The sequence below is a fragment of the Dipteris shenzhenensis genome, chromosome 4, assembly GCF_047967505.1.
Source record: "Dipteris shenzhenensis isolate YYH24624 ecotype China chromosome 4, Dip_SZ_1.0, whole genome shotgun sequence".
In the NCBI taxonomy this organism is placed as follows: domain Eukaryota; kingdom Viridiplantae; phylum Streptophyta; class Polypodiopsida; order Gleicheniales; family Dipteridaceae; genus Dipteris; species Dipteris shenzhenensis.
Genome location: NC_141599.1, coordinates 48,921,615 through 48,937,099, shown reverse-complemented (window position 1 = coordinate 48,937,099; position 15,485 = coordinate 48,921,615). Strand labels below are relative to the sequence as shown.

General features: G+C 50.5%; 1 protein-coding gene across 1 annotated transcript in view; it reads left to right on the top strand.

Moving 5' to 3' along the window:
• The window catches only part of LOC147902982 (uncharacterized), a 437,346-nt gene that overhangs the window by 319,539 nt on the left and 102,322 nt on the right, over positions 1–15,485 (top strand). The window contains exons 30-31 of the mRNA XM_087373981.1: positions 8,612–8,701; positions 8,870–8,947. Coding sequence (XP_087230107.1) covers positions 8,612–8,701; positions 8,870–8,947 — 168 coding nt within the window. The remainder of the gene's footprint in view (positions 1–8,611; positions 8,702–8,869; positions 8,948–15,485) is intronic.

Sequence of the window (15,485 nt, the reverse complement as noted above, 5' to 3'; positions counted from 1 at the left end):
ATGGAGGCAAACTGGAATCTCCAAGTGGAGTGTGTTTGAGAGCCCACTGCACTGATCAAACCCCCCTTCCGGGGCTACAGGACCATGAGCGTTGCCTCCAGTGGTAGGGGATATGAGTTTGGAATCTCTAGATAGTTCCAGAGTCCTAACCTCCAGAAGTCCCGTGGTAAGGGACGCCCAAGCTGGAGGTTGGGAGCTGCTGACCAGGAGGACGAGCCCCGTCCCTCGGGATCCCTTACTGGCTGCTGCGACGATGAGAGGGTATCATCTTACTCTTGCCTGTTGGCAAGGGTGTCGAGGCGGAAGAACTTGCTGCAAAGGTGGAGAGGGAGGCGGCGGGGGAAGTAGGGGAGGGGAGCAGGTGGTGAGAATGACCATCGTAGGAGTGGCTGAGGGGGGGGGAGGGGGCAGGGGAAACCCTAGAGGGGGGGGGGTTGTAACGGGTGGCCCGTTGACAAGGGACTGAACCTCAGTCCGCCCCTCTTTTATCCCCTTTGGACTCGACATCCTTACCTCTTTTGGGTCAAAGGGATGACCACCCTTGACATCCTTGGACCTAACCTAGGGGAGCAGCCCATGGTAAGGTGAACTCCCAACCTTAGCCTTGAGGGGGTTCAATTCAAACAGGAGGATTTTGAATTGATTGCCCCCCAAGGTAACTGTTGGAGAGAGGGTACCAAGGAGGAAATGAAGCCTTGAAGAAGGCGGCTGGACGTTGGAGCCAAAGAAAAACTCGCTCCAAAATACAAATATTCTCACACGCAGGATTCAGTTCAGAACAGAAGGTTTAGACCAGAGAATGGGACGACCAGAACTGAAGAGCATGCAGAGCTGAGAGCTCCTTGTAATCCTGAGAGAGAGAGTGTGAGAGCTTCTTCATCTTTTGAAAGCAATGTAATCTGCCCTGTGGCGTTTTGACCACAGGGCCTCCTTCCTTTTGAATGCCAAGAATCCTTTCTCCCTGGGCGTCTTTTTGGTGTACTTGAAATGAAGGTTGTTGAAGTGTATAGCTCGTATCCCCTCCCCTTCGTCGAGTTTGTCATCTGCAGGTGAAGACAAGAGCTGTCCTTCAAGCCAGGGCTTCCCCTTGGCTTGGGGAAGAAGCCCACGAAAGGGCGTGGCGAATGAAGAGCTGTGGAGGGCGTCGTGAGTGTCGCTAGCCTCGCTCAGGCAGTTCCGTCAGTGATACAGAGAGCAGTGCGGATCGGGTGCTAGACCATTTGCTTCCAGTTTTGGTGAGGGTCGAGACGCCCGCTTGAATATCTCCCTGGCAAAGCTGTAGGACGTGCGAGGCTCAGACCACCGAGAACCGGCTGTCTGAGTCCTCGCTCTCCCCCGACGGAAGCGGACGGAACTGCAGTTCCGTCGCGCTTCGGGCGGTAAGGCCTAGCCTAGGAGCTTAAGGGCTCCATACCTGGAGTCCTTTGGTATAACAAGGCGCTCCCTCGACGGGATCACAGAGCCGGCGCGGCGATATCAGCGGAGCCCCCGATCGTTCGCACTAGCCGGAGGGAGTTTTGGCACCTCGACGGAAGCCCGTCGACGGAGAGAGACGGAAGAGTCGGGAGAAGATCATACGGCCGATCGCAAGCCTCATCACCGACACCCTCGCGCCTGTGGAAGCTCCAGGAGCTAGAGAAGACGGACGACGTTTCAGTTGGCAGCTTCGACGTGTGCATGGAGACGACGAGCTCGCCATAGCTTGGAGGTCTAAAGCTGGTATATAACTATAGCATGGAATACTATAGTCAAGCAAGGCCACGGCCCCGGTGGCTAGCCGGGCCGTGATGTATCTCAAGCACTAGCCTACAGGTCACAAGTTCGATCACCGGTAGGGGGAGACAGCCGACGAGGGGGCCGACCCCCTTTTGCTATTCAACCGGGTACAGGATATATACCACGGGACCTAGTTGGTTACACCAATCGTGACTAGGTCCCCGTGGTTAGCTCGACGATAAGTGCCTCGTCCGTTATCTCCGAGATCCCGAGTTCGATCCCGTGTGCGCGGGTGCGCTATCTTTTGGGCGTGCTTGCGTAGAGTTTATAGAATAAAAAGAAGGAGGTGCGGCTGGTTACGTCAACCAAGTGGTTGGCGCCGTGGTCAGCGCGGCGGTTCCTCGAGCAGGTGGTTGTGGGTTCGAATCCGCTTGTCGACTGTGGAGAGGAAAACTTTGAGCGCGGGGAGAAGCAGGGACACGTTATAAGCTAGTGGGTGCCTTTAGTAAGCAATAGCAACGACCCGCCCTCTTGGTTAGCCCAACATAAAGTTCTGCATGTACTTACCTCCAAGTCATGCGTTCGAATCCCGGCGGTTGGCGCCTCTCTTTTTGGCAGTCCGGATAACTTTGGCGGCTCAGCCAAAGCAAGTTGGCGGTTCTGCTAACTTAGCTCCAGCTAAGTTTAGCTAGTCATAACTAGCCAATGAAGGAGTTTTGGAAAACTGACTTCACAGGCGCCTTCCCACTCTTGTATTGAGTTTCTGGAGCAAGTCTCGGGCACTAGTTGCGCTTCACGGAGATTCAGCAAGTGATTTGGGGAAAGAGAGGATCTCAGGACCGTAGCTCCCGGAAAGAGATCTATGCTCTTCTTTTGAGCATCTGAAGGAGCCAGGCAGGTTTGTGAAGGTGAAGGACATTCAGTCCAGCAGAGGTTCCAGCCAGCAAGTCAGTGGCAACTCCGAGAGACCAAGCGGATACTTTGGTGATCCCGGTAGGGGACCAAACCGGGGAGCAAAGGAAAGGAGAAAAAAGTGAAAAAAGTTAAAGGGAAACTTTGCCCTCGTGACAGTGGTATCAGAGCTGAAGGACTGAGCTGAGTCAGTCCCACCTAAAGGTATCAGCTTGATAGGAGTTGACAGTTTTCTCCCACAGGCAGTTCAGCTCATTTGAAGGTCACATTTCATGGATGATTCAAATGAAATAGTGGGTGCTGAGCCAAGCAATACCAGGAGCAGAACTAAACTCAAATTCCGTGAACACGAAGCGAGGCTTGAGGCCATAGAGCATGCTCTAACTGAGCTGCAGACCAGCCAGGGGCTGCTACAGCAACAACTCTCAGAAGCTAAGATAGAGCTTGCCCATGTGATGAGCAAGCTGATCAAGGATGATGGAGTTGGACCACTTGGGAAGCATCGGATCAAACTCAAGGAGCCCGAACCATACACGGGCGCACGGGAAGTCAAGGTATTGGAGAATTTTATATATGATATGCAGCAATACCTTTCCCTTGCCAAGATCACCGAGCCCCAAGAGCAAGTGCTCCATGCCTCAACCTATTTGGTGGATGATGCCAAGCTTTGGTGGAGGAATTACAAAGAAGATGAGAGAACCCACCGCAACACCTACACGATTTCCACGTGGGATGAGCTCTCACAAAGGCTGAGATTAGAGTTTCTACCCTCCGACATCGAATGGAGGCTTGGGATGCCTTGAACAGTCTCAAACACACCAGAACCCTGAGAGACTTCATCAAAGCTCACTCCTCTCTCATGCTACAAATCAAGGAGATGAGTGAGGCTGATCGGCTTTACTACTTCATCAAAAGGCTGAGGCCTTGGGCACATGATGAGCTCATGAGAGAGCATGTAAAGACCGTGGCGGAAGCATACGAGGTAGCGGACCGCCTCACCGATTGGCAAGAGAAGCAGCACGGTGGTGAGAGACAAGGTCAAGCCAAGTCCAAGCCTAGTGGACAAGGGATTACCCCATTCAAAAAGAAGAAGTTCAAGAGGTTTGGCTCTAAAAAGAAGAAGTACCGACCCCATGTGTGGAACCAAGCTTGCATTTAGCAGCTCGTACCATCCTCAGTCTGACGGACAAACTGAGAGGACCAACCAATTTGTGGAGGACTTTCTCAGACACTATGTTCAGGGAGACCAGACTGATTGGTATATGCATCTGGATGCAGCAGAATTCTGCTACAACAGCTGGCAGCATTCCTCTACGGGATTTTCCCCCTTCGAGTTAGCTTATGGGTATCAGCCATTAGCTCCGGGGGAAGCAGCTGTACTATCTACTGCAGGAGGAGTAGCTCCAGCAGGAGGAGCCTTCCACGAGGAGTGGATAACCAGGCTTAAAATTGCCTAGGAGCAGCTGGGTAAAGCTCAAGACAGGATGAAAAAGTTTGCAGACCGGAAGAGGAGGCATGTAGAGTACGAGGTTGGCGAGAAGGTCTACCTCAAACTGAACCCGGAGCAGTTCAGCATGCCAAAGGAGCTCACGGATCGTCTTGCGCGCAGGTACGACGGGCCATAGGAGATCCTGGAGAGGGTAGGCAAGTTGGCTTACCGTCTACGACTTCCTCCCCATCTACATATTCATCCCACCTTTCACGTCTCTATGTTGAAGGGTGCTCAAGAAGATGATGATCCAGACCGTGAGCAGAGGAATAGAGGTCCGGCTCTAGTGATGGATCGAGGAGAGGGTGAAGACCTTGAGAGCATCATGGCACACCGTGATAGACCGAATCAGTTCGGGCCTAACAGGTTGTACCATTGTCACTGGAAGGGGCAGCCTTCAAGTGAAGACTCATGGAGGACGGAACCTTCTCTATGGCGGTTCGTGGACATCATGCGCGGCTACAATGAATCACACCCCTTTCCAAAGAAGCGAGAGAGCAAGAGAAAGAGGGGGGGAATGTAACGGGTGGCCCGTTGACAAGGGACTGAACCTCAGTCCGCCCCTCTTTTATCCCCTTTGGACTCGACATCCTTACCTCTTTTGGGTCAAGGGGATGACCACCCTTGACATCCTTGGACCTAACCTAGGGGAGCATCCCATGGTAAGGTGAACTCCCAACCTTAGCCTTAAGGGGGCTCAATTCAAACGGGAGGATTTTGAATTAATTGGCCTCCAAGGTAACTGTTGGAGAGAGGGTACCAAGGAGGAAATGAAGCCTTGAAGAAGGCGGCTGGACGTTGGAGCCAAAGAAAAACTCCCTCCAAAATACAAATATTCTCACACGCAGGATTCAGTTTAGAACAGAAGGTTCAGACCAGAGAATGGGACGACCAGAACTGAAGAGCATGCAGAGCTGAGAGCTCCTTGTGTAATCCTGAGAGAGAGAGTGTGAGAGCTTCTTCATCTTTTGAAAGCAATGTAATCTGCCCTGTGGCGTTTTGACCACAGGGCCTCCTTCCTTTTGAATGCCAAGAATCCTTTCTCCCTGGGCGTCTTTTTGGTGTACTTGAAATGAAGGTTGTTGAAGTGTATAGCTCGTATCCCCTCCCCTTCGTCGAGTTTGTCATCTGCAGGTGAAGACAAGAGCTGTCCTTCAAGCCAGGGCTTCCCCTTGGCTTGGGGAAGAAGCCCACGAAAGGGCGTGGCGAATGAAGAGCTGTGGAGGGCGTCGTGAGTGTCGCTAGCCTCGCTCAGGCAGTTCCGTCAGTGATACAGAGAGCAGTGCGGATCGGGCGCTGGACCATTTGCTTCCAGTTTTGGTGAGGGTCGAGACGCCCGCTTGAATATCTCCCTGGCAAAGCTGTAGGACGTGCGAGGCTCAGACCACCGAGAACCGGCTGTCTGAGTCCTCGCTCTCCCCCGACGGAAGCGGACGGAACTGCAGTTCCGTCGCGCTTCGGGCGGTAAGGCCTAGCCTAGGAGCTTAAGGGCTCCATACCTGGAGTCCTTTGGTATAACAAGGCGCTCCCTCGACGGGATCACAGAGCCGGTGCGGTGATATCAGCGGAGCCCCCGATCGTTCGCACTAGCCGGACGGAGTTTTGGCACCTCGACGGAAGCCCGTCGACGGAGAGAGACGGAAGAGTCAGGAGAAGATCATACGGCCGATCGCAAGCCTCATCACCGACACCCTCGCGCCTGTGGAAGCTCCAGGAGCTAGAGAAGATGGACGACGTTTCAGTTGGCAGCTTCGACGTGTGCATGGAGACGACGAGCTCGCCATAGCTCGGAGGTCTAAAGCTGGTATATAACTATAGCATGGAATACTATAGTCAAGCAAGGCCACAGCCCCGGTGGCTAGCCGGGCCATGATGTATCTCAAGCACTAGCCTACAGGTCACAGGTTCGATCACCGGCAGGGGGAGACAGCCGACGAGGGGGCCGACCCCCTTTTGCTATTCAACCGGGTACAGGATATATACCACGGGACCTAGTTGGTTACACCAATCGTGACTAGGTCCCCGTGGTTAGCTCGACGATAAGTGCCTCGTCCGTTATCTCTGAGATCCCGAGTTCGATCCCGTGCGCGTGGGTGCGCTATCTTTTGGGCGTGCTTGCGCAGAGTTTATAGAATAAAAAGAAGGAGGTGCGGCTGGTTACGTCAACCAAGTGGTTGGCGCTGTGGTCAGCGCGGCGGTTCCTCGAGCAGGTGGTTGTGGGTTCGAATTCGCTTGTCGACTGTGGAGAGGAAAACTTTGAGCGCGGGGAGAAGCAGGGACACGTTATAAGCTAGTGGGTGCCTTTAGTAACCAATAGCAACGACCCGCCCTCTTGGTTAGCCCAACATAAAGTTCTGCGTGTACTTACCTCCAAGTCCTGCGTTCGAATCCCGGCGGTTGGCGCCTCTCTTTTTGGCAGTCCGGATAACTTTGGCGGCTCAGCCAAAGCAAGTTGGCGGTTCTGCTAACTTAGCTCCAGCTAAGTTTAGCTAGTCATAACTAGCCAGTGAAGGAGTTTTGGAGAACTGACTTCACAGGCGCCTTCCCACTCTTGTATTGAGTTTCTGGAGCAAGTCTCGGGCACTAGTTGCGCTTCACGGAGATTCAACAAGTGATTTGGGAAAAGAGAGGATCTCAGGACCGTAGCTCCCGGAAAGAGATCTATGCTCTTCTTTTGAGATCTGAAGGAGCCAGGCAGGTTTGTGAAGGTGAAGGACATTCAGTCCAGCAGAGGTTCCAGCCAGCAAGTCAGTGGCAACTTCGAGAGACCAAGCGGATACTTTGGTGATCCCAGGAGGGGACCAAACCGGGGAGCAAAGGAAAGGAGAAAAAAGTGAAAAAAGTTAAAGGGAAACTTTGCCCTCGTGACAGGGGGGGGGGGGGACTACAAAGGAAGAGGGGAAGGGATCTGAAGAGGGAGGGGGAGGGGGAGGAGGAGGGATAAGGACGACTGTAGGCCCCACGATCGCAGGCCCCCCTGCTGATCAGGCTCGCCGGGGTTATGGATCCGCTCCTCCACAGCCGCTGTCAGGCTAGCATCCGTGGCTTCTGCCATCATTGCATTTGGAGCTCCTGGGGCTCGCTGCTGATGCAAGGGTGAGTGCAGAGGCTGAACCTCCAAAACGGGAGGATCATATGGCTGAGCGGTGGCCCCTTTCGCTAGGGGAGGTAGCTCCTGCTGTTCCTCCTCAGGGGCCTCACGGTCAACCCAGTCCCTCTCTCTGCGTTTGGCCCTCTGCCTGCGGAGCCTGCGGGCCTGTTTGCTTGGTTTCTTTTTCTTTTTAACCTGGGTCCAGTCCCCATCTGAGGAGGTAACCCAGGGGGTCTGAGACTCTTGCTACTCCTGCCTAAGAGGGTGCTGGACTCGGGCCTGCTGACTCTGCTTGCTTTGTGGGGGCGGGGGGGGAGGCACTTGGCCATGGCCACGGGGGCAATCTCTGGCTAGGTGACCCATCATTTATCAACGAAGACACTGGCCTAGTAACCCAGAAATCTCCACTCGCTGGCGAAGTGTACCCCCTTTGAGGGTCTCTAGAAGAATCAACTCTGGGAGGGACTCTAGGCTCTCAACCACCAGTCTGATCCTGGGGACCCCGTCATCTGCTACCACCACTGCTGCGGACGAATCTGGCGGAGACTCAAGCATTGTGCTAAATGCTCAACCAATGGAGGGGAGGATGGCTCTGTACTCCTTTGGGAGCGAGGGGGAATGGACAATGCAGGAGGGCGGGGGTGAAGAAGGGGGATGAAAAGGAGAAGCGGAGAGGGCAAGACAGAGAAGCGGCGGTGGGGGGGGGGGGGGGGGGGGCGTTAAGAAGAGGGCGAAAGGGAGGTGGAGGGTGAAGGAAGCACGGGGGGGACGGAGAGGAGGCGGGAGGGGGCAACAAAGGAGGCGGGGGTGAAGGGGTGGGAGGGCAGTGAATAGAAGGCAGGGGAAGAGGGAGGTGGAGTTGGGAGGGGAGGGCAGGGCGGATGGCGGGAGGGCGAGCAGGCAGGGAGGTGGAGCAGAAGGCGGAAGGGGAAGAGGGATGGCAAGGAGGCAAAAGGGCATCGGGAGGAGGGACGGAGAGGAGACGGGGCGGAGCGGCGGCCGGGCGGAGGGTCAAGGTGGGGCAGAGGACAAGGAGGATGCCAGGGGCGGAGAGGAGGCGGAGGCTGAGGTGAGGCAGAGGGGAGGCTAGGGGCGGGATGGCGATGGCGGGCAGCCTTTATCTCTGAGTTGAAGCTTCATTTTTTAGTTTATATATATAGATTATCACTAATGTGACTTGAAATCTATGGTTTCTAGCTACAAACTTTGATGTAATTCTTTTATAGCCAAATAGGTTTGAGCAATGAATAACATCTATGTAAAAACATTTAAAGACATTGAGATAGACTGAACACAACAATAAGCCTAATTAAATTTCTCATGTTGTAACAACAAATCTTTAATTATATTTTTATTAATCTGCATACTTTTAATTTAGTCTACCATTACTTCCAAGACCTCAGGAGCTGAAAGTGTTGAAAAGCATGCAACCAAAAGAGGAGGCTTTGGAATCACGACATACTGCAAAACTAATGGAGGTTACAGAACTCTCTGTGAGTGTCTTTAGAGAAGACTTAATTTGTTGCCTTATCTCTCTTTTTTGCAGGGTACTATAGGAAGTTCTATATCTCTAATTGTTGAATTAAGAAGTTTTTCATTGTCTTTGAATTGAGTGCAAACTGGGAGGCACCTTTAATATAGCATTGGGCCCCTGATTTCAGGGAAAAGTGGTGGAGCAAGATAAAATTCTTGAGCAGAAGAAACGAGAAGTTGCTGCCCTCAATGAAAAGAAGAGACAGGTAATTGTATATATATTTTTAAAGTGCAAGAAACTAGTTGCAATGTGTACGAAGCACTTGACCCATATCGAAGTTCAAATATTTCATCCTTGATAACTGGTTTCTGAAAAATATAAACATATTATTTTTCAAGAGAGAAATGTAAAATAGTGTGAGAGTTACCGAGAGAAAATACTAGTTTTATTATAAAAAGGATATCACATTTGGTGAGCGTCTAAAAAATCACAGTCAAGCCTGAGAAATCAGGAGGAGCAATGAATAACTACATGTGGTTGAAAAGCCAAAATAAGTCAAAGCCTTGAGCTACTTCAATAACATCCAACGAGGCAAAGTCTGGTCCCTCTTATGCCGTAATTAGTGATTAGAAAGGACTTGTCGCAATCCTGCACAATAAGGAAGCCATTGCTCTGAGCATCTATCAAACTAGCCCTGTAGGTTGTGCATGTTTTCCACCTGAATCTGTGATAGTCCCTATATCCTTATTCTTTTTTCTTTTTTTTAAAAAAGAGACTTCTATTAAGTAAGAAAGAAACTCGCTAGAGCTCTAAGCGAAAATACAACATCATGAAATCATGAGGATAAATAAAACCCCCTTAAAGTGAGGTGGAAAACAACTAAGGCTGAGGCTGAAAGTGCCACCCCTCTATACTCATCCATATGGCCATCAAAGTATGTACGGTGTCTGTCCAGATACTAGCCAAAGTGTGTGAGGGATGAACCTGAGTACCCTCCATAGCCTCTGTACATCTGGCCCTCCAGATATGCCAGGATGCTATGCTCGCTAAAATCTCCCAAGAAGTATCCACCGAGGCATGTACATCTGTAAAAGGAAGGTGTGGTACCACATCCAACGAACAGGACTCAATCTGATGACTCAATCTGATGACGTCAAACCAAAATGGCCCGAGAGGAGTCAAGTCTCTCATAGAATACCTGAGGCCCTGTAAGAGAAAGCCAAGCCACTGAGCCCCATGTCATAAAGAATGGGGAGTGGGCAAAGTGACTAAAAATCTTGGCTATCCCCATCCAAATCATCCTTGCCTGTCTGCAGTCCCATAAACATTGGTGAATAGTCTCCGAAGCAGAGAGGCAACGAGGGCAAGTAGGGTCGGCTCCAAACCTGGATCTCCAAAGGTTCATTGCAATCCCACCATGGATAGAAAGCCAAAAGAAAAGAGTGATCTTTCTATTCCTGTGGGATTTCCAGAGTCTCCTCCAGAAGCACCTCTGCAGACCAGGAAACCTAATGAACAGTGATGTGACCTGACTGTCCTTCTCGACCGGATCGAAGCCCAAGGTGTAGGGCAAAAGAAAAACCCTCCTCGAACCCAAAGCCAGGGGATTAGCTTTGAGAACAAGGGCTGTGGACTCGTGGGAGTCGAAAATCACTTGGAAGAATCCACGTCCGAGAAGTCGAATATCCCTGAGGTGTGGGGCGAGATCTCCTGGTAACACTGCCACATCCAGTCTCTAGCCTATGATCTGGAAGGATGTGACCCAAAGATGTGGTCGAAAAGTGATGTGGAGCCCTCTAATTCCACATCTTTCTTGAGCTGCTGCAACTCGTCTTCTAAAAAAATGACGGTTCTCGCGGCCGGTGGAAGTGGACGGAGATTGGCTGAATGGGGATCCATTTGCCAATCGAAGTGAAAAGGCCGATTCCAACACTGTTAAAGCTCCGTTTGTGAAACTACTGCCCAGGACGCCCTAAAACGGGCGTAGGAAGGAGGAGAAAGGAGAGGGTAGGAGAGAGAGGATAGAAGGGAGAGGGCTGATGGGGAAGGAGAGGGTAGGCAACGGAGAGGAAAAGAGGGGGGTTAGGAGGGAGGGAGGGGGCGGGGGCTAGGAGGGAGGAAGGGGGCTGAAGGTGGGGAGGGAGAAGGTGGGCGGGGGAGAGGAAGGGAGGGGGCAGGTTAGGAAGGGAGGGGGCACGGGGTTAGAGGAAGGGTGGGGGAAGGGGCGGGGGAGGGAGGGGGCAAGGGAGGGGAAAGAGGGCGCGGGGAGGAAAGGGGGGGGGGCGGTGGAGGAGAAGGGGGCGGGGGGGGCAGCGGGGGGGGATAGGAAGGGCACATGTATGCAATCACCTCCTATCACATGTATGCATTGTGCACATTGTAAGTTTCTGACAACTATTCCTCTAGAGAAAGACAAGAAAGAAAGAAAGGAAAGTCTATTACTCTCTGATATTTTTGATTGCCAGCTCAATATAGAGTAGATGATCAAAAAGCACCGCCACATTTTCAATGATGTGGTCCAGTTCATGGAAGAAACTATTCGGACACACACTGTTCGGATTGGCATTGATTGAAGTGCATGGGTGCCTTGTGACCTACTGTTTGATTGTTGCTGCAAGGATCCATCATTAAACATAGGATGAAAAAGTTTTGCAAAGAGATGTCCAACAATCATTTTCTACAATTATTAGACACGGAAATAGAAGAGCTACATTTGTGAAACTATGGCAAACGGTACTTGTCATGGCAGATGGCTTACTACCTTGTTTTGCTTGCGATGGAGGACCCCGACCTTCCACAGTTTGTTCAAAGCGCCAACACTATTATCTCTTTAAAAAGTTCCTGATGCCAAAGAGATAATGGATGTTAGCAATGAGAAGAGATTGGCCATTCAATTGTATGAAGAATCAGCTCAACAACATGCACAATTATAAGAAAACCATATAGTACATCTGCTTAGGGAGGGCACATGGCAGCTCCCAAGGAGTCCAAAAAAGTAACTCTAGTTATTTAGAGTCCCTACATGATAGTCTGAAAAAATAATCAGCCGTACATCAGTTTAAGGCTGAGAGTCTTTCAATTTGGATTTAAACTCTCTAATGATTGCTATGCCTTCATGATATACTGCCCATTTTCCGTCCTTCCTAGCAGCCTTGACCTTGGCTAATTCGGTTGCCTTGTTCTTCAATTGAGCTCGTGTGATAGTTCCTCAACAATCCATATCTTGGTCCCTTTGGATTGTTAGAGAAGCTTGACACGTAGATCTTGTGAGTTAAGCATAAGAATTGCATGGCCTTTAGAGTGTAGGGGGGTTGCTAGCTTCATCTTCATCATCAAGGTCCTCGTCCTTGTCCACCGTCCAATCAATACTAGGCATGGCGCTTTGACATGTGCTAGAGTATCACTAAAAGAGTCCTCATCTCTGTACCATCCTTTAGTGAGTCCCCAATTCTGATCTTCAAAGCATTATCACGTCTAGCTGCATGTTCATTCATTTCTTCCTAGATGTCAGCTTTATTTAACTTTGCATCAAACTCTACAGTTATTTCCTTTTTGACAGCTTGTACTTCAGTATGAACTAGATATTTAACCGTAGACTAACTGAGGGGTAGGATGGGAAGCCTTGCAAGACTTTACAACCTCCTCAATTACTGCTTGCTTGCCAGGTGCTTCCGCTAGTTGCATCTTTAAATCTCTCACCTCTTTTTTTAGATAATAAATATGTTCATGGTGTCCAATGATGGGCTGGTTCATTCCTTCTCATAGGTATGTGTGTGCATATGGAGAGGGTGTCATAGCTGCAATTGTGGCATATCAAAGCCTATTGGCTGAAGCTGTTGGGGTGGAAGGAGCTTCAACGAGAGGAATTGATAGGGGTCGAGGTCAAAGTTCGTAAATGAAAGGTATCGCTGCTGCAGATACAAGACGAGCATTATCAGGGCTTTTCCTTCTTTTCCCATGAAAATGACTTCTATTAAGTATACAAGAGAAGATTTCTCAAGGCAAGATTGCACCATGTGTAGCATGAGAAAGTTGGAAAAGGTCAATCCCTACTCGTTGAGGGGTAACTCTGTTATACCGAGATCATGCAGGACCAGCTATGTCTAGCACTTAGTGAGGGGATGACACAAGTCAAGGGATGACATGGTCACAAGGATGACACAAGTCATGGCGATGACAACATGGTCACAAGATGACACAAGTACATGGTCACTAGATGGCATAGTCACATGGGGACATAGTCATCAGGAGGACATATCACCTAAGCACATGGTCATGCGCGTCAAGGGTCCTCATGTCACGCAATCATGCTCTGCCAACCTCTGCAGACCTGACTCATTGGTGGCATATATGTTCATTTGGCGGTGCCTTGTGTCAGGTGTCAGATACAAGGTGGAGATACAGGGTGGCTGCAGGCGGTGCACACGGAGTAGTTACAACACTGACTCGGCGCAAGCTAGCCATTGCAGGAGACATGAAGAGACTCAGCGGCGTGATGGCTAAGGAGGAGGGGACAGCCAATAGGAGAGAGGGAGGGGATTTCCCATCTGGAAGGCGAGGGTGAAGAGGGGAGATGAGGGGGATGCGGAGGCATTCATCATTTTACGGGGATTGAGAGTGAGGAGAGTGGCTAGAGCTACGAGCTCGCCTGTTGCATTGTTGTGGATGAGTGATCTCTGATCTCTGTTCAGAGAGACTAGTGTATGAGGATCTCTTCCTTCTATGATACGCACTTGTTCATGTTGTGTTCTTGTTTACCGCTTTCTCCGTTATCTGTTATTAGCGTTGTTCCTTCTTATCTCCTTTCTCGATTTGTTCTTTCTGTTCTAGTACTCAGCAGTACTCAGCACTCCGTAGCATCTTCGACTAGTGTTGTGTCATAGGTTCACGCATCACGCAGTGTATTGCAACTGAGGTAGAGTTGTGTCATAGGTTTACGCATCACCCACTTCATGCTCCTCACATCAGTGGCCTTAGGACATGTAGGGTCAGCCCCCGAACCTGGATCTCCACCGGTTCATTGCAAGCCCTCCATGAATAGTAAGCTAGATGAATAACGTGATTTTCCTATTCCTGAGGGATTTCCAAAGTCTCCTCCAAAAGTTTTTCTGCATATCTACAAAAATCTGAAAAGTATCCCAATGAGGAGCTCTAGACGGCGGCCTCCGGCCTCTACAACTGACCCGGAATCTCCTGGCATTCCTAACCGTGTAACGAAAGAAGGGGATGCTCTTCTCTCGGTGCCCTGCAGGTATCCACTCCCATTCCCCTAGATCCCACTGCAAGGATCTAATAGGGGAACCTCCATACAACCAAAGCCTCCAAGATCCAATAGCCAAGAGAATGGGGTCTGGATCAAGATACCACTGTGAGTCTCTACCCATCTCCATGTATCCTACAATACTGACAGGCTGAAAAGGAGCCTCTAAAATAATGTCCTTTGAAGATCTGTGGAGTCTGCCTCCTGCATGAACCTGAAAGACAAGGGTATCCTCATGTGCATCCTGCAAGGCTATAACCTGCAGAGGGATACATGTCCTCGAAAAAAGCCCCAACCAGGTGGACTCAGAAATAGGCAAAATGGTATGTATCCATCCACTCCACTGGTATGGCTGCATCTATCTGTTGCATCCTGGCTGCACTTCCTTTGAGGTGACTAACTGAATGAGCTCTTTGATCCTCTCAAAGCATCCTGAAAGCTTTCCAAGCACCCACCGTGGATGCAGGTCCCAACTCCCATCTACACCACAGCATATAATGTGACATGCCCAATGATATGCCATGCTCATCTAGTATGCAATCATTCCACATGACGGGCTGCTTGTCAATTTCTTCATGAGAGGAGGGCCTAGGTGGCGTCCCACATCGCCGCCGTAGACAGCTGATCCGGGATCAGCTTCATCCAGGTGTTACTGGGGGTTCCATTGATATCTTATTTATTCAAGAGCACAAACTGGATTCTAGAGATTGTGCCAAGTCAGGCAAGTTGCTTTCTGGCCATACTTTTTGGTCGCGTGCCTTGGGCACCAGGGGGGGCATTTCTATTTTAGTTTCGCAGTCGGTTCTCCCCTTAGTTGTTCGACACGGAGTCATTATTCCCTCTAGAGCTCATTGGATTATTCTTTTGATTGGAGGGCGTAAGGTTGGTTTCCTTAACCTGTATGCCTCCAACATTAGAGGGGAACGTGTCCTTATGTGGAAGGATTTGCTCTCCTGGGCCCCCATTGCGGATTCATGGGTGATTGGAGGTGACTTTAACATGGTTGAGTTACCGTCAAACCAAAAAGGGGGTAGAGAAGGAGGACTTCACTCTTTGGAGAGAGCAGCTTGGGATGCCTTCCTTTTTCACTTCTATGGCAGAGATACTTGGTTGGACGATGCCTTTCTTATTCAGCCTCAGCCCCTCCTATTCTCTTGGTCGAACAGGAGGCAGCAGATGCCTATTCATGCACGCATTGACAGATTCTATGTAGATGATTGGGCACTAGACAGAGGTGGATCGGTATGCATTGCTGCTGGGGTTTCCACTTCAAACTACTTTCCTGTTGTGGTGGCTATCTTAGAGCCTCACTTGAGAGGCCGGTCTGCCAGCATCAGGATTCCAGATGCCTTGTACACAGAGGAGGACCTTACAGAGGCAGCCCTGCACATATGGGTTTCTCATGTCCAGGGTGGGTAGCCATCTCCATCACATGTAGCTGCTGCCCTTTCTGGTATTAGCGACTTCTACCTCTCAGTTGCTTGTACCAGGAGACGAGATATTCTCAAACGTGAGATTGGTGTTCGCCAGCAGTTGGCAGCTT